Source organism: Puma concolor, chromosome A3 (genome assembly GCF_028749965.1).
Source record: "Puma concolor isolate L17-30 chromosome A3, mPumCon1.1.hap2, whole genome shotgun sequence".
In the NCBI taxonomy this organism is placed as follows: domain Eukaryota; kingdom Metazoa; phylum Chordata; class Mammalia; order Carnivora; family Felidae; genus Puma; species Puma concolor.
This window is the reverse complement of record NC_141669.1, coordinates 120,493,128-120,514,997: the sequence shown is the minus strand read 5'-3', so window position 1 is coordinate 120,514,997 and position 21,870 is coordinate 120,493,128. Positions and strand designations below refer to the sequence as shown.

Genomic DNA, 21,870 nt, shown 5'->3' with positions numbered 1-21,870 from the left:
TGTCGGACAACAGTAGACGAGCGCGGAGCTGGGGCCCTGCATCCGCCAAGTTCACAGTCGAAGTGAAACGTTCAGCTGGGACAGCACAGACAGGGCGGGACATGAGCACGATCTACGTTCACAAGGAAAGGGTCTTGTCGTGGGGAAGCCTCTTCTGGGTGCTGCCCTGGCCTCTAAGTGCCACCTTGGCCTCTGCGGTCCCTCCCACGGGGTAGCTCTCACCCGCCCACCAGCCCAGTCGCTTGTCCCCAGCACACAGCCCGCGTGCCCAGGCTGTGCTGATGGACTGGGTGAGCAGCGCTGGGCCAGGGCCCCTGTGACGGCACCCTCAGGGAGACCGGCGACAGGAAAAGAGCCACCAGCCAAGAAAACTCCATCTCGGGGGTACAGGACACCACCGCCTCTATGATGCTTCCAGCACAAACTCCCCTCCACCGTCTCACCTGAGCACCTGCCTTCAAAGAAAGACACTCAGTGCCGTAGAAACGTCACTAAAAACACCTGAAAACCTCTGATGAGCCCCAGGGAACTGGCTGTTGTGAAACTACACAGGGGACAGTCTTGGGGTGCCAGGCAATGTGGCCACGATGGCCACGGTCCCCACTTTCTCCTCCAGGCTGGGACGTGGCTGACAGGCTACATTCTTGTTCATACACAGGAAGGGGGCCTTCAGCCAGGTCGGGCCTTTGTGGCTGTGCCCTGGACAGTGACGATCCCTCTCCGCCTGTAACAGCCGCCCTGCTGAGGGCTGCCCTGAGGCGGAGGTACAGGGGCAGATGTGTCCGGAGCCAGTGACACCCAGGGAGAGGTGGCCAGTGACGCCGTGCTCCAACCAGTCTGTGCACTGCCCCACCCCCACCACCTATTCACTCTCCCATTCTAGATCCCCAGCCTCACCCCAGAGGATTCGGATCTTGTGCTTTTTCTTCCTCCCACCTCACACAGTGGTTTATTGCGATCAGCCTGGTCCTAAATTCAGACCTTACTGACCTTTCTACGGAATGATCCCAATCAGAAACTGGCAAAAATTAGCATCTCTTTCGCACTTTATTTAAACAACACCTCATGGTTTGCTCTAATGAGCTCCTGAGGGCACATGGCTGCATCGACCTCGTTTTATGAGGCTTCCCGTGTCCACGGGGCCTCAAAGGCTACTGTGCACCAGATCATCAGGTGTCTTAGCGAATGTCAGCCCCTCTCTCAGAATTCACTGGACCACGTTAAAATACAGACCACAAGGACCATGGGTGGGAGGGAACATGTTTACTTTAGGTAGAAAGGTTTACTGTTATTAACAAGTTATCACTATTATTTACATGTTTACAAAATGGAAATAAAAATGACATACATATTTGGTGCCAAAAGTGGCACATCCAAACTAAGATCAGTACAAAAATAAATTTTCAAGCTACATGTTTTTAAAATAAAGGTCATTGAAACAGTAAGGGGAAAAACACCTGCATCGGCATGTGCTGAAACACAAACGTCATCACGGCAAAGAAGCCCCGGGGCAGCACCGAGACCAGGGCCTGCTGGAGGGACTGCCCCGGTGTTCTCACAGAACCCAAGCAAACAAAAACCAAATATACAAGTTGTATTCCTGAGCTACAGAAGCTTAGAGCCTCTAAACGGTTGTGAATTTCTGCGACAGAGGGTTCCCGACGGGGTTTGAGCTGACGAGCTCACCGGTGCTCAGCTGATGGCATCAGGACGTGGTGTCGTACGCAGACAGAAAGCTAAGCCCACTTGTGAGAGAGAGAAATCTTCTCTGCTAACAAAGGACAGTGCGCACAAGTCCCGCCTACGGATCACCAAGCCTTGCGCATCTCCTGCCGCATACAGACAGGGACACGGCACAGAGGGAGAACAGAAGCTGCTCACCTGGGGAGCCCCTGTGCCTGCCAGACACGCGCCTCAGTGACTCCAGCAGAAACTGCAGTGCGGTCTCCTCCCTTCGTAGACGCATGCTTGTCACACCTGGCAGCGGACTTTGTTGGTCAGCACAGCCGTGGCCCCGCCAGGGAAAGCGAAGCCAGCCCAGCAACCCTCATCCACCCTGCATAGCACTTCTGCCTGCGGTGGCTAGCTTTCCTCCTGGTTCCCCAGGAAGCTGGGCCAGAACTCTGTGCCTGCTGGAAGTGGCATGCTGGGTCAGCGAGAGTGCTGAGTGAGCAGAGAGCACGGCCCTCCCACCCCCACTCGGCCTGGGTGCGGCACAGCGGGATGCCTGCTCATGCACAGACTCCCCCGGGATCCCAGCAAGGAACGCAAACGTGGAGGGCAGCGGGAAGGAAGGGGCTAACGGACAGGCTGCGGCCCACTGCAGGACAGCGGAAGATTCCATGTGAGCCGGGGCCTGCTCACTACCCAGGGCTGGGGGGCCACAGTGTGGAGGAGAGGGCACCGAGGCCCCTGCGGCTGAGCTCTGCTCACTGGTCCTGGACCTTGGCCCTTTTCGCTTTGAGGGACAGGTGCTGCAAGAGAAAAGAAACACCAGAGTTAGGGGTGCTAAGAGACCGGACTTCACAACGCCCACATATACAATCAAAGCCACCCTCTGGTTCACACCTTCTCAGCAGACGCCATGCCCCTCGGGCAACAGTCTGGAGGGAAAAAGCCCAAGTGACGGACAAAGGCGATGGACTGGCTTTGGGAAGGCACAGCAGCCCGAGGCCCAGCCCGCCATGGTCGAGCCTGCTCACCGAGGGCTCTGCGGGAAGGTGTCGATGGAACACGCTCTCCCTCTGCCCCAGCCCCTGGGACAGCACTGCAGCCACACCTTCCGTGCTCAGGGGACTGGGCTCAGGCTGCAGGTCACTTCACGTTTCCAGGAATTTCTTGCAAATGGTCAAGGAACCAGGAAATGGAGGAACCATTCCTCCTCCCCTCAGGAACAAGGAGATCCATCATTTCACCAAGCATCTCCGCGTGCAAGTGCGTGTGCTCGGGGCACAGTCCCCCGTGCACCCCCTTGCAAGTGTGCGTGCAGGGAAGGCACACAGGAAAAGGACACCTTTTTTTCCTTTCAGAAACGTTGCTCCCCACCAGTACAACGTACGATGTACAACATCATCATGGGCATCGGATGATAGATTTAGGGTTTCCATCAGACTTGATGTTCTAAGGTAAAGTCAGAAGTGCCGGAAACTGTGAAATATGCATTTAAGGCAGAGTATGTAAACATACGCTTTTGATAAAGGACCTCTGTTTACCACCTGAGGTATCCCTGGTACCCCCTCGACAGTCACAAACAAGCAGCCAAGGGACCTTCACACGAGCAACTCCCAATCGGACCACCAGTCCCCAGCACGCTCACGCCCATCACCCAACGGCCGCACACCCACGTGGGCGGAGGCGGCCGCGCCACTGCTGAAGGGGAGTTGCAGGCCCTGGAAGAGCGCGGGGTGCAAAAGACGCCACGCACCACCGAGCACAATGCACGAGTTGACGGAGTGGGACATGAGTCTAAGGGAGTCACAAGAAGTCTCCTTCTAACCGCGTAAGCTGGAGAAAGGACCCATACGGGCTCTTGCAAAGGCCCTGGTTAGGGTTCTTCCTAGATCCCAAGGGCATCTCTGAGAATCAGGACATACAATTTAAAGACAAGAAGGCGAATCTCTGAACGGGTCACCCTGCTGCCTCCAGGTGGGAGTCACTTCTCTCCTCCCCGCACTCTACCTGGTGTGACCCCTCCAACTAACGTGAGACGCTCACAGCCCTTAGCTTGGGGGTGAGGATGACGTCATCACGCCTGTGGGACCGTTTTTGGTGCTCCTTTCCGACAAGAATGCTGAGTATGAACACAGCCGACTCTGGACCATTTCAGGCCCCAACACAGGGTGAGAGTGACACTCTGAAGACAACAGCGATGGAAAGTCACCACAGGTGCCAGGAACAGAGCCGGGGATCACAGGTGGGGGGGGGGGTGGGGGGCGCGGGGCGCTGTGTTCCACAAAGGAGCATCCACCACACATGGGCAGCCACTGGGACCTGCGGGGCTCCTGGAGAAGTCCGTTCATTCCGGGCAAGTTCATACAGAAGGACCTCTGAACCGTCTGGGTAAGAAGGGACCGAGGTTCTTGGGGGGTTTCAGGGCCTTCGCCTGTACAGTGAAGGTGTGGCACCGGATGACCTGTAGAGGCCCGGGCATCTCTAAAGATACTCCGATCGCAGGCAGTGATCTGAACGGACTGATGAGTGGACCACAGGCATCTGGAGAGAAGAGGCCAGTGCAGAAACCTGCGATTGTCATTTTCTTCAAACTCCTGGGGGCTCTCTGCCCTTTAACTTGCTGGGCTCCAACTGTGGTTCCGAGCTGAGAGGGGAAAAGGACCCAGCCTCTAGGTCAATCCTGCTCCCCAAAGAACGAGTCCAAGACGGCTCCGGGTTCACCCCTCGAGCCCCCGCACGCTACGACCTGAACCAGCCCTTCCCTAGCGTGTCGCTCTCAGCTCCCAGCCGGCGGCTCTGCCCACGTCTCCTGGACCTCGGAACTCTGCTGTTTCCCACCCGAAAGGTTCTCAGGGGCAGATGCTCCCTCACTCCAGGTGTGTTCTTGCCAGCCGGACCCAGCACGGGCGACACACTCTGAATTCTGATCAGTGCCTGCGGCTGATCTCGTTCCCAGCTGAAGTATCCGTATGAGGACATGTGGAGAACTATACAGGCTTGAGATATTTTTCCTTTGACTGGATAAGATTTAAATAGTGTAAGAAAGTTCTGGAAGAACAATGTCCACTGACATTGCTGGAGGGGAAGAGATGAGAAGAGCTTTCCATTTATGGGGCCACAACTCAAATGTGTCCCAGAGTTGAGCAAGTGAATTAATACACAAGTGAAGCCGGACTGTGGCCCCGGGACAGTGACAGTCACAGCGCGCAGCCGCTCCTCACCCCTGCTGATTGCTGCCGACGGGTCATGCGGGCCCAGTGCCGGCAGACTTAACATTCTGAGAGAAACTTGAAATCCATAATCATCGTGAAATCTCCCCATTTTTAGATGCGCCCGTCAATCCAAGTTTTGGGTTGAGGACACTGCAGTCTGGTTACAACCCTGATGACGTAACAGGTTTTGGACTTTCCTTTCTGGGGCACATAGTGGTAAAACTGAAAAAGTATCTGAAGCAACTGTCTTTGGGCACTGGGCAACAGACAGCAAGGCAGGAAAAAAGAGAAAACGAAAAACAAAACCAAACTAATTCAGACGACAGAAAACCACCAGCAAGATGGCGGACTTCACTCTAACCATTCCAGTAACTGCACGATGTGTGATTACGCTGAACCATCCAGTGAAATACAGGACGCAGACCAAACAGCATGAGTCAACGGAAGTTTGTGGATGCTGGTTTACCTGTTTTCACGCCAGCCTTCCAGATAGAACCACCACTCAATTAAAGATCTTATCAGAAGAATGTATGGCCTTCCCCCCTCGCCCGATGAACAGACCATTTTTTGGTGAAAATAAAGAAAACAGGACCACGGTCTCCTCTGCAAGGCTCACCACCCTGCGGGCCCTGCGCGTGGGCCTGGCAGGGAAGAAGGACAGACGTTCACGGTAATGCCAGCGCTCAGCATCACCCACCACTGTGTGAACCACGCCGGGTTTAAGCTCGCACACCTGGCTGTGTTCTTTGTGAGGCAATCTTCACCAGAGAATATTTGTGCCACTCCTTGTGAACATGGTCCAAAGTGTGACATAATTTCTTTCGAAGAAAAAAAGCAGAGGGGGAGAGGAAGAGCTGAAGATACATTCTCTTTGTTGTCTTTTAGGTTGGAGGGATTATTTCTAAAGAAATACCTCTAAGTGCACTTCACGATGAGCAAATGGTACAGTGCTTTTACCCAGAATGGGGCAGAGATACGGTAGTGACCTTTGCACCCCATGCACTTTTGAGGGGGAACAAACTTAGGGCACTAAACGGGCGCGGAGCACCGATCTGTACTTCAACATACGGAGAGGCAGCTAACGGGTGGTTTTGAGGGACGGTCTCTATTCACCCCTACCGTTCCTTGTTGATAGAAGTGCGGAGCCAGCTCCAACAGCCAAGCAGACTCAATGGCGGTCACGTCCCTCATGTAGTACTTGGAGGTCTGTATGACTTCATTGTAGATGACCCTGCAACCAGGAGAAAACATGGATTTCCCGTGTCTTACAATGAAAATCAAGCACCACAGCAATCAGAGACGGCGGGTTCCCTCCCGTTTACCGGGGACCCATCGCGTGCACCGGAGACCACACTCGCTCGCGCCTCATGACCTGAGGGGTGGGTAAGTGTGTCCACTTTACAGGCGAGACTCAGTCTGACATGGCCGTTGTCTGACACGTCAAGTCTGTTCAGACTCATGTCTGAGCATCTGTTATCAGCACAGGACCTTTCCGGATTCCAGGTCTGCATTTACAGAACTCTCAACAGAACACCTGACTCTATTAGAAGATGTAGAAATAGAAGCGAAGACCTACCTGATTCTGAAGGGGATGGAAATTAACTGTAAAGAGACACAGGGAGGTTCTTAGAGATGAAAACATTCTCCATCCTATTTGGAGTGTGGCTTACATGGGTGTGCACAGGTGCCAATGAGCTCACTGTACATAAGTTACACCTCTACGTAAGAGAAAAAAGGAGGTGGGGGGGGGGGGTTGGCCTGAGGCTGAGGTAAAAGACACCAAGAGCCAAGAAGATCACTTCAAATCCCCAGATTTTAGAATGCATTTTTAGATAAGATACCGTTTCTGAGCGCCCGAACTGCTGATTCAGGGCTCCCCTAACAACTATAATCACCCAGCCACACTGCCACCGTGCGCCCTTTGAAGACGGCAAATAATCGGCTGTTGAAGGGCGGATCCAGTGAAGGGGGGCTGTCTGCAGAAGCAGGAGGGGAAGGGTGCTTCCTCGGCCACCCTAAGGTTACGGGGCTGCCTCAGGACGGGCCCTATTCAGCCACGCTCCCTTTGCCCTTCAGGGCTCCTTGGGAATGAAGCAGGAAAAAGAAGTCTCCCAAATTAAGCAACTCCCAAATTAGTCATCCCGAAGTCAGCAGACCCTTGGGGAAGGATCTAGAACGGAGATTCGCTTCCCTCTTCAACTCATTCTGCACGCTAATGGACAGAGTATTTTAATCCATTAAAAAAAAAAATTTTTTTAATGTTTGTTTATTTTTGAGAGAGCGAGCGAGCAAGAGAGAGACAAAGAGAAGATCTGAAGTAGGCCCTATGCTGACAGCAGACAACCCGATGTGGGGCTTGAACCCATGAACTGCAAGATCATGACCTGAGACCAAGTCAGATGCCCAATCATCTGAGCCACCCTGGCGCCTCGACATCAGGTAACATCTCTAAACCCCGAACTGACTGACCAAGCCCTGCGCTGGCTCAGCAGCTTTTGGACCTGCACTGGTTACAGGACAGAGTCTGATTCCTTGGTCTTGGGGACAGGATCTCAAACTTGACCCCTCATCAGATCACCTGGAGGGCCTGTTGAAACTGGCTGCTGGACCACCCCCGCCCCAGCTTCTGATTCAGAAAGGCTGGGCAAGGCCTGAAAACCTTCCTTTCTAACAGGCTTCCAGGTGAATCGGATGCTTACCTGGAAATGACACTTTGGAAACCACTACTCTGGGGTGCCAAGTACCTTACAATGGGCCTTCTTGCCCTCTACTTTCTCCTGCTGTGATCCCCTCTCCCCTCTCCACACATGGCACGCTCTTGCCTAGGCTTCTCCACCTAGCTGTGGTGAAGAACCAGCTGTTATTGTAAAATTTTCCCATCCGTTGGGAAAGAAATATTTTTGTAAAACACAATACAAATGAATTACTAGAAAAATGAGATTTGAAAGACATACAAAAGGTAGGCTCCAGTTCTCCATTATTAAATTGGGCAGACAAAAACTTAACCTAAACGTGAAGCGCCTGGATGGCTCAGTCGGTTAAGCATCCGACTTCGGCTCAGGTCACGATCTCACGGTTCGTGGGTTTGAGCCCCGCGTCGGGCTCTGCGCTGCCAGCTCGGAGCCTGGAGCCTGCTTCAGATCCTGTGTCTCCCTCTCTCTCTGCCCCTCCTCTGCTCACATGCTGCCTCTCTCTCAAAAATAAATACATGTTAAAAAAAAAAAAAAAGCCTAACTGCCTCCTTTTAACTCGAGCGTATGTCTCTTCCTCCAGACACGTCGCAGACTCACACCGCCTCCCAGACCACTTTGGGGCAGGCCGCCCCGATGACTCCCCACTTCTCAGAAAGGGGGTTCTTTCACGTTCCCATGACTTTGCTTCCTCAGTCTGTATTCCCTTCTCATCCTTTTCTGCCCAACAACTCCTATCTGCAGGCCCCAGAGCAAATGTCGATTCCTCCACGAAACCAGCCGTCACTCTCCCTGGCACATGAGGTGCCAACCTCCGTGTTTTCTACCCCTCCCCCGGGCCCTTGTCCTGAGGTGCTGGATGCTCAGGCCTGTGGCCCAGAACCCAAATTCGCCTCCACACTGCTGTGCCCAGTGCAGGGTTTGGCATCTAGTCTGTGGGTGAAAACGAACATTTGCTGAGTCCACGAATGAGCAGAGGAACATCACCATTTGCATAAGGAAATCTGTGACAGGGCAGAATCCTGTGGACGACTCAGCATAACAAAGTCAACAAATGTGTACTCCTGGCACAGTGCCAGGCCCGGGGGCCCAGGGGTGAACGGGAACCAGGCCTGGCCTTCTGAGCCATTACTAGGCTAAGGAGTAGGGGGGTGCTCACCAGCGAGGCGGCTTCTCTGCGTAGAGGACCGAGGCAGGGTGGATATGTAATTCATGGTCGTCACGGATAGTCCTTGCGAACAGAAGAATTTAATCGGAAGTCAGTTTGAAATACTTACAGCAGGACTCTCCCACAGATGGTTCATATTATCAACAAATGTATGCAGATCATACTTGACTCAGCCGATTGTTCTCTGTATCTTCTCTAGAGCCCTGACTGACCCCTTGCCCACTGCCCCCCGGAAGTCAGGAACAAATCACGCAAAAAAGGGAAGAGGAGAAAAAAACAGCATGTGGCCATTCGGGGAAAAACATGAGAATCATACTGCTCTGCCCACGTTTATGTTTATCTTACACACGTTCTTTTTCACAACAACCTCCTTAGGGAGAGAAATAACATACATGGTTACCTCTATAAACTTTTCTATTCCACAAAGTAGTAAAGATAAAGACCATGGGGGACATAAAAATAGGGGAAGAAGAAGGTTAAGTATGGGACCATCCATTTCTCTGAGACAGTATTTCAAATTCCAACTCGGAGTTGATTCAATTTAACTAAAAAAATAACTACAGAAACACAACAGTGAGATCCGATCACAAGAGAGCATGAACATGTTAGAATGCTGCCACCCAAACCCTAATTATGGAGTGTTTCTGTGGGTGCCAGGGAAGCAGTTTGAGCACCATGGGTGAGCTCCTCTCCAGCTCTGTAATAAACCAACATGCTGGGGTCCTGGCTGTGCCACCAGGTGGCCTGAGCTCACGGACACTGAACTTTTGTCTCAGAGGAACTGACTGACAACTAAACCCTGTTATGAAGCCCTCAGTTGAGGACTCCAGTGAAAGAATTTTTTCAATACTGGTAGAAATTGCTTATTAATACCCTTGAGGCAGGTGGGACAATCAAAATGACAACAAAATGACAGGCCTCACTGGAGAAGCTCACAGGCCTCCCCAGAGTTGCCTCCAACATGGACAACTCAGTGCCGGGAGGGGGAGCTCATCGTGACGGGCAACAGAATCAGGACACTGATCACGGGCTAGAAAACTTGGCCATACTAGTATGGAACTGGTATAGAACATACCAGAGGTAAATGTCAAGGGCAGGGGCTCAGTCAGCTACTAGGACAGCAGATGTAAGAGACCTGGCTGCCAGAGCTCAGTGCAACTCTGGGCTCGCTCACAAAGCCTGGTGTCTGGGAGGGAACATTGTGGCTGACCTCCCCCCAGGGAATGGGAACAGAGTATTTTCTGAGGGAAGAAGGATAATGACAAAATAGTATGAGGAGGAAATGCAAAGAAAAGTCAGAGAGAAAGCCTTTGGATTGCTCCCGTTTGAAAGAACAGATGCACTTTAAACAGGTTCTGGTGAAGTTCTGGAGCAGAACGGCCGAGGTTCTGAGGTTATTAGGAGGGTGTCGGTGACCAGTGATTTTCTGCCCAGAAAGTGGAACTGCAAGAAACGGGATGTGGTCTGCGGCAACAGGCAGATCCAGCGCCGGAAGAAACACCTGCCAACACCCACAAACCAAAGTTACGGCGCATCAGGGCAGGCCAGGGTCTCGGTCCCCCAGATCGCTAGAGACCAAGCACCGACGGCCAAGGGAGCTTCTCCTGGAAAGCCAGTCTCTAATAGTCCCTTCTGGTTCTATTATTCTGTTATTAGAATGGAAACATTTCCAGCCTCCAGGCTTGTAATTATCATCCTTCTACAACATATGGATGGGCTAAATATTTGGGAATCATTTCCGTGAAGTTAAGATATTATGCTTAAAGCTATGTAGTTAATCTCAACTGACCTCTGGAAGCAGGCAGATAAAGACAACTTATTTAACTTAATTTCTGTACTTTCCCAGCACATCAGCTTTCTAAGGGGGCTGGGTCATTTTTAAGATTTCTCCTTTAACAAATGACTTTGCAAGGTACTAGTTACCTATAAGCTCCGGTGGAATGAAACCTTGCTGCATTGGCAAAGAATCCCGAAACAAGGCACCTCAGGACGGGATCCGGATCACCTGTACAAGGTGGCAAACAGAGCGATGTGTGAGCCCCCGGCCTGCCCTATACTCTGCGCGCTCGGGCCTGTGCTGTGAGGCCCCACCCAAGGCTGTTTCGAGCCTCCTTGAAACCCCGTCCTGAACCAGCCCCAGCCCCGCGCCTCCCGGTGCTGGATGCCTGCCCTGGCAGTATCCATGGAGGCCCCACCCGCCCACAACTGGCTGTTGAGGGAAGCACGCTGAACTGTCCCTTTAGCTTGGGATGCCCCAACCTTCCTAGGCCACAGGATGACCCAACCAAGGCTGGGCACCAGAACCCAAGAGAGCACACCACAGGCTGGCCAGTGACCAAAAACTCCTTTTTAGGAGACAATCTTGTGCGAATAACGTTTCTTCCGTAAGACACAACGTTATTTCTGTGGTTATGAGCTACTGCATGTAATTCTTTGCAAGTTTTCAAATGTTCCATTTTGATTGGCATCTGTATTGCTACAGTGATCATCTTCCAAGGATACAGCCTGACCATTTATGAGATGATGTCCACAGGACGCATTCCAAATTATTGTGCAAAGCATAAGGTCACCGAGGTGGCTTATGACATATGGTATTTCATTCATCCTAAGGTTCACTCTTTTTTTCCCCTTTAACTCACTGAAATCAGGACGGCATTTTGTAATTATAAGTGACAGTACTTTTTTCTTTCTTAGTGGTACATAAAATAACAGCATGCCTTACAAATGACGGCATCTTAGAGCCAATGAAATACAGTATGTCCGTAAATAAGTTCCCAAAAGGTGGTATAATTTACAGAGCCATCAACAGTGCAGAACAATGTCAGTTTCACTGCATTCTTACTGGCAATGTTTTGGCAAAAAGACACCCCTTCTTTTATTGTATGTTTATCAATTACTATCCGTAGTTCTTCTTTTGTGAGTTTTCTGTTCCTGTGCCCATTTATCAACTTGGAAACTAGTGTTTTTTTGGAGCATGTTAAAGGAACTCATTCTATGATAAGCTTTTTAATTTTTTATCTCTTAGATCTGCTGAAAATATTTTCATTATTTGCATTTTCTTTAACATCTAGAAGTTTCAAATGTGTAATTTACTGTGTTTCCATGATTTTCTCTATTGTTTCTCAGCACAGAACTGATAAATCTCAAATCTACATTTCTAACCACAATCTGATCCAAGATTCAGTCTCTTCTCTCCAACTGCTGCCCAAAAGAAATTTCTATGTAGACCATACATTCTTATCATTATTAGGGTGACGTCACTTCCAAAGGGATGAAAATGGGCTCTTGGGGGCAGGGAAGGGGGAAAATCTTAGATGTTACAATGGCTATGGCCCACCAAGGCTCAACCCTACCTTACAGAATCTTATTCTCCTTCGTATTTAACTTCTCTCGTTAGGAAGAATTTTATTTTATTTAAAAAAAAATTTTTTTTTTTTAAGTTTGTTTATTTTTGACAGAGACAGAGTGTGAGCAGGAACTGGGGAGGGGCAGAGAGAGAGGGAGACACAGAACTTGAAGCAGGCTCCAGGCTCCAAGCTGTCAGCACAGAGCCTGATGTGGGGCTCGAACTCACGAACTGTGAGATCATGACCTGGGCCGAAGTCGGACACCCAACCGACTGAGCCACCCAGGCGCCACCAGGAAGAATTTTAATTTAATGTAACTTTTCTCCTGACCGAGGGGTTGATAATGAAAAACAGGTTAGGAAACACAGATGTAGAAGTAAGGCTGTCATCTGTCTGCTAAGTGACAGGCACTAGATCAACTAACTTCAGGCGGCTCTTGGTTTCAGCTCAGGTAATGATTTCACGGTTTGTGGGTTCAAGCCCTGTGTGTGACAAGTGCGGAGCCTGCTTGGGATTCTCTCTCTTTCCCTCTCCCTCTGCCCCTCTCCCATTCATGTTCTCTCTCTCTCTCTCTCTCTCTCTCTCTCAAAACAAATAAACTTAAAAAAAAAAAAAGAATAACCCTCAGAAATAAAAATGGACCTTCTTAGAAAAAACAGGCTACTTTTACACGCTCAGCTTTTCACCGACACATGCCTGTGAGCCCAGTGCTGCACATCAACACCACACCGGCATGTCCAGGGGTGTGACTGAGCAGCAGAGAAGGGGGCGTCCCTGGGCGAGGTGGCCTGCTCTTACCTTCGCTAGATTTCTTGGGCACTTGAAACTTGACAAGAAGCTTCTTCAACTGCTCGCGCACTGTCGCAGCTCTGACAAGACCCTTGTAATTCAGGAAATGCTCCTGGCACCACTGAGAGTTTTTATTGTGCTGCAGGGCGACCGAGACAGAGGGTGAGTGAGAGACACACAGATAGTTCTCGACCACGGCTAAGCTGCGAGGCGCACCGCTTCCTCATGGGGACAAGAGCTTCCGGTGCCGATGGGCCCCTTTCGACCCCACCTCCCTAAACGGGCGCTGACCACCGTGCACCGTGTGACTGCTCTTCCAGCTCAGTCCCTGTGCTTAAGGGCAAAGGAGAACATGCTGACAAGCAGTTGTTTCCTATCTGAAATACCCACCCGGGTGGCGAATTATCAGAAAGAACCACTTCCCCGTGGGTCTTTGTCAATTAACTTTGTAAGTCAACTTTCTCCGAGTTTACCAATCTGCGAGACTACAGGTGAGCAGCACTTGCCAATCTAGAAATAATGTGCAAGTTATTATTATTTATCCCCAAAGTATGATTTTTCTATCAACAGTGCTTAATTTTATTCTACATTCCTAAGCGTGATCATTATGTCTTACACTGAGTTACTGCCGTGGGAATGTTATGTCTGAAATCATGCCGTAAGCCAGAAAGGACGATGTTTCACGTAAGAAGATGTAATTCACAGACTTTCGGAGGCAACTCCGCACAACGGTGGTGTAGACCTGTGCCCGCCCTCCCCCGGTGGAGGGAGCCTCAGACTGCAGACGGCACGCTGTGCCGGTACAAACGAATTTTAACTGAAGTAACTCATAATTCGTGATCTCCGTTAAGAGATGGGGCTTTTCTGAAGACTGTTCATTAACTGAATAATCTCCCTTAGATCCCTGGCAAAACAAAAATTCAGTACTTCTCCTCTTCTAAGAAAGTATTTAAGAAAATGATACAAGATACTGAAAACCTGAAGCATCTAATTTCCCCCTCCCACCCATTCCTATATATAAGAGGTTTCTTATGGTTTTCATCAGCTTTAGAGCTGTCAGGACAGCTTTTCAGCGGTTTTTAGTGACAATTTCAAGCTGCATTATTTGCTGAGTTTTACAAAATGTTAAGAATATTCCAGAAAAACACAATAAAAATGAACAGTACCTACGGCTAAATACGGGTACGGCGTGTGAACAGACACGGGTCCTCACCACACGCCCCTCCCACGGCCTGTCACGCCATCTCACACGCCCAGAGACAGCTCTGGAGATGCCACTCAGGGCCTCGCTTATTTGGCAGAAAATAGAACAGGGCTTGGTATTCAGATGCCGGCTAGTGTGAACCAGCATCACCGGCGGGTGTGAGGCAGTAGGGAGAGAGCAGGCCCTGGAGGGGCATGGCCAGCCGGCCACGTCTCCAGGCAGGGGAAAGCCAGGGCGACTCGTGCGTTCTTCCAGGCAAAAGCGCACCACGGACTCTGGTAGGGGCCCCGCCCGTGGATCAGAAGTCCTGGCAATAATCTAACAGGAAGATAGGAGGTCTCTCGGTCATTCCTTTATAAACTGAACCTCTGGACTCCCCACTCCTAGCTCACCTCGAGTGGGGTGGAGGGGCCTTTCGGGTGGGAGCTGTGCTTACTTTGATAAACGCTTCATACACGTTGAGCATAGTGAGATGATCACCCTCCTCCACAGCAAATTTTCGGTGCACTCGCATCTGGAAAGAACAAAGTTGACTCCTGTGAGCCTCCTGTACCGGAAGCTAACATCACGCGGTGAGCAGCTCATGGCCTGCGTAGTCAGAAAGACCTGGTCTGCACCGACGCTAGCTCTGCCTTCCCTGAAAACCTGACTAGTGACGTAACCTTTCTCTTCCTCAACTTCCTCATCTGTCAAATCAGGGTATCAAACCCATCGAGACTGTTGTAGGATTAAGGTGATTCACTGTAACACCGGCCACAGACGTCAGACAGATGTCAGCGTTCTCGTCTCTCTCCTCCTCTGTGCAGTCAACACCACCTCTTCCAGAAGAACCCCTCCAGCCCCCAGAAGATAAATTCTAGGGGGCTGGGTGGGGGCAGCTGTCTGGCGCGTGGTAGACACTGTATTCGTGGGCTATCACCAGCTGCACGATCCTTTCAGACCCCATCATTCAATTTTCCTTTCTGTTACCTCCTGGGCAACACCACCCTGCTCCCGGGAGTTCAAGCAGCACGTACGATACAGATTTGAGCTCGCAAATACACTTATCTGCACAATTTTCTCCTTGCCTCAAATGCCACATAATTAACCGACCTACCTACCCGCCTCCCTGCCTTCCATCCATTCCTTCATTAACTGGTATTTCCTGAGCACGACCAGAGGCCAGGCGCTGTTCTAAGCACTTGGAATGTAACAGTGAACAAAACAGGGGTGGGAGCAAAAACCCAACAGGTTAACGAGCCAAACATATAGTAGAGCAGGTTGTAAGAAGCGTTGGAGGAGAGCAGGGCAGCGGAGGGGGTGCACGGCCACGGGGACGTGCTGCCATTTCAGACATATGGCAGTCAGGACCTCAGGTTCCTCACCTTGGAAATGAGTCTGCCTGTTCTGAAGGAGGAGCGTTAGATTAACAGAAAAGCAAACAGGGGAGCCTGGGTGGCTCAGTCGGTTAAGTGTCCGACTTCAGCTCAGGTCATGATCTCGTGGTCTGTGGGTTTGAGCCCCGCATCGGGCTCTATCCTGACAGCTCAGAGCCTGGAACCTGCTTGGGATTCTGTGTCTCCCTCTCTCTGCCCCTCCCCTGCTCACGCTCTGTCTCTCTGTCCTTTGAAATTAACATTAAAAAAATAAATAAAAAGAAAAAAAGGAAAAAAAAGATAATAGAAAAGCAAACAAACAAAAAAACAATGGAGAAAATGGACATAACCACCAGGCACAGGGACAGGAAAACTTTGCAACATATGACACGACTGTCAGGGAAGGGGACACCAGCCCATAAGAAAGTCTCTCCTCCCCGGCACACACCCAAGCTGAGTTCCCGTGTGTGCAGGGCAGCCGCTTCTCGGCCTCTTCCCGCAGGAACCATCCCAACCTCACCTGGCCCGCCTCACCACCAGGGGCTGACTTCTCCAGTCTCCCCAGCACCCACTCCTGCAGTGCTGTCTGGTGCCGGGGCCTCAGGCGGGGGGCCCTGCCGTCTCCTGGGCTCGGAGCGCCCCTCCACCAAAAGCAGCCTGCTGTGCCTAGGCACGACTCATTACGTCACTAGTGTGTGCCACCCGGCTTGTCCCGGAGCAGCCTGAAGGCCCGTCTCCCTTATGGGGAAGTCAGCGGGACACAGGTTAAGACCGGGGTCTCTGGACTGTGAAAGGCAACGGCCCCATGGCTGTGCAATCACAGACAAGTTACCTAACCTTTCTGGGCCTCCACCTCTAAAAATGGTGAGGACGGTGTCTACCCTTCCAGGTTTATGAAGATATGACGGAATGAGGCACAATGTCAGGCAAACACTGAGGATGCACACAGACTCCATCTGCACAGCCCTGTCATCGGTGGCTCCCAGGTCCTTTCAACAAGGAAAGCCCAGAATAAAGACTTAGGTAGGAATGGCTTGGGGAAAAGGCTGAACTTACTGCCTGAGACTTCTGGTTTGAGGGGACCACAAAGATATTCTGGATTTGCATCATGGCTGCAATGCTTAGAATTTCCTGAGAACAGCCAAAATTTCCTATAAAACAAAAAAGGCACGTTTGATTTCAAACACATATTCTGTCGCTGAGAAGTGAAAGACATCTTGTTATTTTCCTTACACCACAGTGTCACCAAAGTCATACATTTATAAATCGTCTGATTACCACATGAACTTTCCCCTGCTGAACGTAGCGTCCCATATGTGGCCCCGGTGAACGCAGGCCTGGGAGGATTCTGAGAAAGCACAGCCTCCGGGCTCGGCAGCTGACGGGGGCGGGAGGGCAGGGGGCCGCGTCACTCGGGGCAGGTCCGCTCCACACCGGTTCCCCACTCCTATGTGGACAGAGGATCCTGGCCAAAACCCAAGAGGGAACAGAGGGGCAGCAGGGAGTGTGTGGGCTGTGTCCCCTCTGTGATTTCTCTCCTCCTGTACCCTCCTCTGGGGTGGCCTCCCTCTCGCTAGGGCCCACCCCACCTGGCAAGCTCAAGGCACACGTAGACCAGGGCAGCACCCTGCCCTGGAAACTGGGTCTGTGGCAATCAATGCCTCAGGGCACTGGACAGTGAGAGCAAACTGCACTGCCCGGCCCCCTTCCCACAGCTCCCTGCCTCACGACTGATATGCACCCCCCCCCAAACTTAAGAGTCCCGCTTCTCAGTGTAAGCCTGAGGTCATCCGGGCACTCCTAAACACAAGTATAGCTAACTCCCACCATGCTTAGTCTGGCTTAGTCTGAAATACAGCTTTGCAAATTCCTAGAGAGTGCACAAGCTAGCCAAAGGCAAGAAAAAATTCTTACTTCCTTTCCCACCAGGGGTGGTGGCTGGGGGGAGAAACACATAAACTATAGTCTCCAGATGATTCTGACGTACAATGAGAAGATCTCTGACTTATGAACTCAACTCATAATCTCACAAAAATCTGAAGGCGTCAGAGAAGTTGGGACCCTCGTGTGCTGGGAGAGGGAATACAAAACGGTGCAGCCTCTGGGGAAAACGGTATGGTGCCTCCTCAAAAAAATTACAGAGTTACTGGATGGCCCAGCAATTCCACTGTAAAGTATATACCCCAAAAAAGTGAAAGCAGGGACTCAAACAGATGCTCGCGTGCCCGTGTTCAGAGCAGCACTATTCACAACAGCCAAAAGGTGGAAGCCATCTAAGTGTCCCTCTGCAGATGAATGGTACATACACACAATGGAATATTATTCAGCCTCGAAGAAGGACATTCTGACAGATGCTACAACATGAATGAACCTTGGAAGACAGTACATCAAGTGAACTAAATCAGTCACAGAAGGACAGACGCTGTAGGGTTCCACGGAAGTGAGGTTCCCAGAATAGTCAAATTCATAGAGACAGAGAGGAGAAAGGTGGTTGCAGGGGCTGGAGGGGAGGGAACAGGGAGTTGGTATTTAAGGGGTACAGAGTTTCAGTCTGAAAAGATGAAAAAGTTCTTCTGGTAGGTCTGGAAGTGGATAGTGATAGGGGCTGAGCAACAATGTGAATGTACTCAATGCCTCAAAACTGCACACTTAAAAATGGTTAAAATGGTAAATTTTATGTATTTTTTACCATAATGAAAAAAAAAGAAAACAACTTCCCTGTTTTTGTTTGTTTGTTTTGTTTTTTTTTTTTTTTAAACAGGTCAGGCATTAGGTCTAGGCCCCCAGAAAAGAAACAAAAGTTTTTGCTGAATTAATGATGATGGACACTGAATCCCAAGTTAACAACATGCCCCACATCAGACAGCATTATGGGAAAGCTCCTTCGCTCCTCAGAAGATCCCGTGCCCTCTTCCCCAGGGTGCACAAAAGTCGAAGAAGTTGGTGACAAAATCAGTGAGAACTGTCCGTCTCCACCTACCTGATTCAAGCAGCATTTTTGCAAACATGGGATTCAAAGGAAACTCTGCTATTCTCATGCCGAGCGGTTCAGTGAGGCGACAGTCTTTGTCCAGACCTTCCAGAAGAACAACAAGGAAAATCAGAAGGCACGTACCACTGTGTTGGAAGATGTAGTTATCGAGAGAATAAAAGACGATATATGCTAAAAAAGATACCCAAAGGATGAATCATGCTACCAAACTCCATCTGACACCAGAGGGCTGTTACAGTAAGAGAAGAAAAGATCCCCTCTGGGCTCCTGAATACCCAATTTTGAAAAACGGAGACTTCTAACAGCTTCTATTCAAGGACTGAATTACAAGGAAAGGGCCCTGCAGCCTCCCCTCCTTCCCGCTCCCCTCACCCACCCCAGAGCCTGCTCTTTTCAAGTGCAGATGTCCCAGAATGGCATCCTGCACCCTCTGTTCCTCCCGAGGTAAGAGAGCCAGCACAAGGCCAGCGACTCTGAAGCCGAACACTTGCCCACATCTCTCTTGGATGCCAGCGCCGGAAGTGTTTATCCAACTGCCTCCTGGGCAGTCTACTGAATTGGGCGGATCCCAGTTCCCCACATCCCTCCTTGCCTCTTCACCACTAGCCAATATACAGGGACTGGATTCCTGAGACGGTGACTTTTATTTTACTACTGTTTAGACTGTTCCCGAGGTGTGCCGGCCCAGAGAGAGTGTGAGCTGCAGAGCTCAGAGTAAGACAGAAAAGGCAATTTCTCTTCTGTTCCCATGTAATCATCTCTTGAAAGGTGGTAATTCGGCTGGTAACTGTTAATTAAGTCAGGTGGTTCCCCCTGCCTTCTCCAGCTTATTCAGGGAGGTGAAGAAAGAGAAAATAATTTTAACTTCCATTCTGTTGGACTGGAGGAAAATCAAGCCAAATGAAAAACTATGTAGTCAGTGTTCCCTCATACTCGTTATAGACCATCCCAGGAAAGCCGACTCTCGGGTTCCTACTACACGCCTGAGAACAAGGGATGGAAACCCGCTCCAGCTCACACTCTCCCTGGCTGACATGATGAAGACCCACCTAAAGGTCTTTTAAATCACCGACGATCTTTTAAATCAGTCATTGGCTATTCCTTCCCAGAGAAGTATCATAAAGGTAATGGATACAGACGGACCCCATACAAAAAAATTAACCCATAAACGGATCACAGGGTCACCGCGGTGGCTCAGTCGGTTGAGCGTCCAACTTCTGCTCAGGTCACGATCTCGCAGTTGGTGAATTCGAGCCCCGCATCGGGCTCTCTGCTGTCAGCACGGAGCCGACTTCAGATCCTCTGTCCTCCCCTCTCTCTGCCCCTCCCCAGCTTGCACTATCTCTCTCAAAAAAATAAATAAACATTAAAAAAGGGGGGGGGGTCACAGATGTACTAAATGTAAGAGCTAGAAACTATAAAAACCTTTCAAAGAAAACCTAAGAGATACCCATGCCCATGGGTCGGGCAATGGTTTCTTAGGTTAACACACCAAAAGCACAAGCAACAGAATTAGAAATACGTATACTGAACTGCGTGAAAACTTAAAGCTTTTGTATTACCAATGATACCATCAAGAAAAGTGAAAAGCCAACCCACTGAGTGGGACAAGTATTTACAAATCACAGATCTGATAAGAAATGTATACCCAGAATACATAAAGAACTCCTCCAACTCAATAATAAAAAGACAATAACCCCAGGGAAAATGGGCAAAGGATTTGAATGGACATTTCTCCAAAGTTCTACGAATGGCCAATAAGCACAGGAAAAAGTGCTTAACGTCATTAGTCATTAGGGAAATGCAAATCAAAACCACAAGATACCACTTCATATCCACGAGGATGACTATAACACAAAACACAGGTAACAGGTGTTGGCAACTTGCTCGAATGTTATTATGTGAAGCAAGTGGAATCTTCATACACGGCTGGTAGGAATGTCCACCAAAAACTAGCACACAAATGTTTACAGCAGCATTATTTGTATTAGCCAAAAAGGGGAAACAACCCAAATCAACTGCTCAGTGGATAAGGATACTATCTGGTATATCCAACCCACACGATGCTATGTTATTCAGCCATAAAAGGGAATGAATTATCAACACACACTACAACATACATGAACCGTGAAAACATCGTGCTGAATGAAAGAAGCCAACCGCAAAAGACCACATATATGTGACTCCACTTCTGTGAAATGTCCAGAACAGGCAAATCTACAGAGACAGAGATTCGATTAGCAGTTGCCTAGGACAGTCGCGAGGAGGAGGGGACAGGGAGTGGGAGTGAGCACGAGTGGGTACAGGGTTTCTTTCTTCGGTGATAAAACTGTTCCAAATGTTCTAAACGTGGGGTGATGGCTGCACAACCCTGGGAATATACTAAAACCACAGAACTGCACATTTTAAATGGGTAAATTCCACAGCATGTGAATTATACTTCAATAAAGATGTTAAAAACAAAACAATCTCAAAGGACAAAACCTCTACTGAAACTCACTACCATACCAGACATTATGCTCACTTGGGGCAACATTCATAGAAAAGATAGGTACTTCCTGAACAGATGAATTCAGGCTACAGTTTTCTCTATCTTAAGATAAACACTACATTTTTATTTATTTATTTTTCATTAATTTTTTTCAAAGCAGGCTTCCCATCCAGCGCAGAGCCCAACATGGGGCTTGAACTCACGACCCTGAGATCAAGACCTGAGCCGAGACGAAGAGCTTAACCAACTGAGCCATTCAGGCTCCAACACTACATTTTTAAACGAAGAGAATAGAGGTTTCTCGATAACCTGGTGTTTCCTTGCCCCCAAAGAATTCCACAGGCTGGTCATCAACCCAATTCTCCACAGGGAACTCCAAGAATGGAATGATGGGGAAGAGGGAGACAACAGTGAGCCTGAGATTTCAGGATGCAGTGGAGGGACTGAGAAAAAGGTCTGGAGAGGTAACACCTGAAATACTGGTAGGCAATCTTCTAGATGTCTTTCAGGAGTGTGGCTCCAGTGATGGTTATTAATAGCTTCTGATGTACTGACATGCTTTAGGTATTCATTGTCATAAGTGGACTTCATCTATTAATTATGATCCCACCTTTTTTATTTCAATAAAGCTTAAGGGTTATTAAAAGGATTGTATATGTGGGGAGAACCAATCCCACTCCTAAAGACACCAAGAGCCCTAGTGTGAATACAACCTACCTAATACCATCTATTAGTAAACAGATTAGAGAACACGGATGAGACAGGCATACCTCCCAGAGCATAGAGTAACTCCAATGCTTGAACCATCGACTGTGCTGGAGGGGGCTGTAAAAACATAAAAATCCTCCTAAGTTAATTTTTTCGGGTACCAGACACAAAATGTGACTATTTCCTGCTCAAAGCCGCTCTTCCCTCTTACGTGCCCCATACATCCCGGCCTCCGGGCCTCTA

At 49.7% G+C, this 21,870-nt stretch overlaps 1 protein-coding gene across 3 annotated transcripts in view; it reads right to left on the bottom strand.

The window, feature by feature from the left end:
- Positions 1 to 1,246: 1,246 nt before the first annotated feature.
- DHX35 (DEAH-box helicase 35) overlaps positions 1,247 to 21,870 on the bottom strand; it is a 66,383-nt gene continuing 45,759 nt past the window's right edge. For all 3 annotated transcript variants that reach the window (XM_025932264.2, XM_086702190.1, XM_086702191.1), the window contains 9 exons: positions 21,690 to 21,744; positions 18,417 to 18,512; positions 16,493 to 16,587; positions 14,518 to 14,595; positions 12,887 to 13,016; positions 10,665 to 10,746; positions 8,733 to 8,804; positions 6,003 to 6,114; positions 1,247 to 2,474 (listed from right to left, as the gene is read on the bottom strand). In XM_025932264.2, the coding sequence (XP_025788049.1) occupies positions 2,430 to 2,474; positions 6,003 to 6,114; positions 8,733 to 8,804; positions 10,665 to 10,746; positions 12,887 to 13,016; positions 14,518 to 14,595; positions 16,493 to 16,587; positions 18,417 to 18,512; positions 21,690 to 21,744 (765 nt within the window). In that variant the 3' untranslated portion in view covers positions 1,247 to 2,429. The remainder of the gene's footprint in view (positions 2,475 to 6,002; positions 6,115 to 8,732; positions 8,805 to 10,664; positions 10,747 to 12,886; positions 13,017 to 14,517; positions 14,596 to 16,492; positions 16,588 to 18,416; positions 18,513 to 21,689; positions 21,745 to 21,870) is intronic.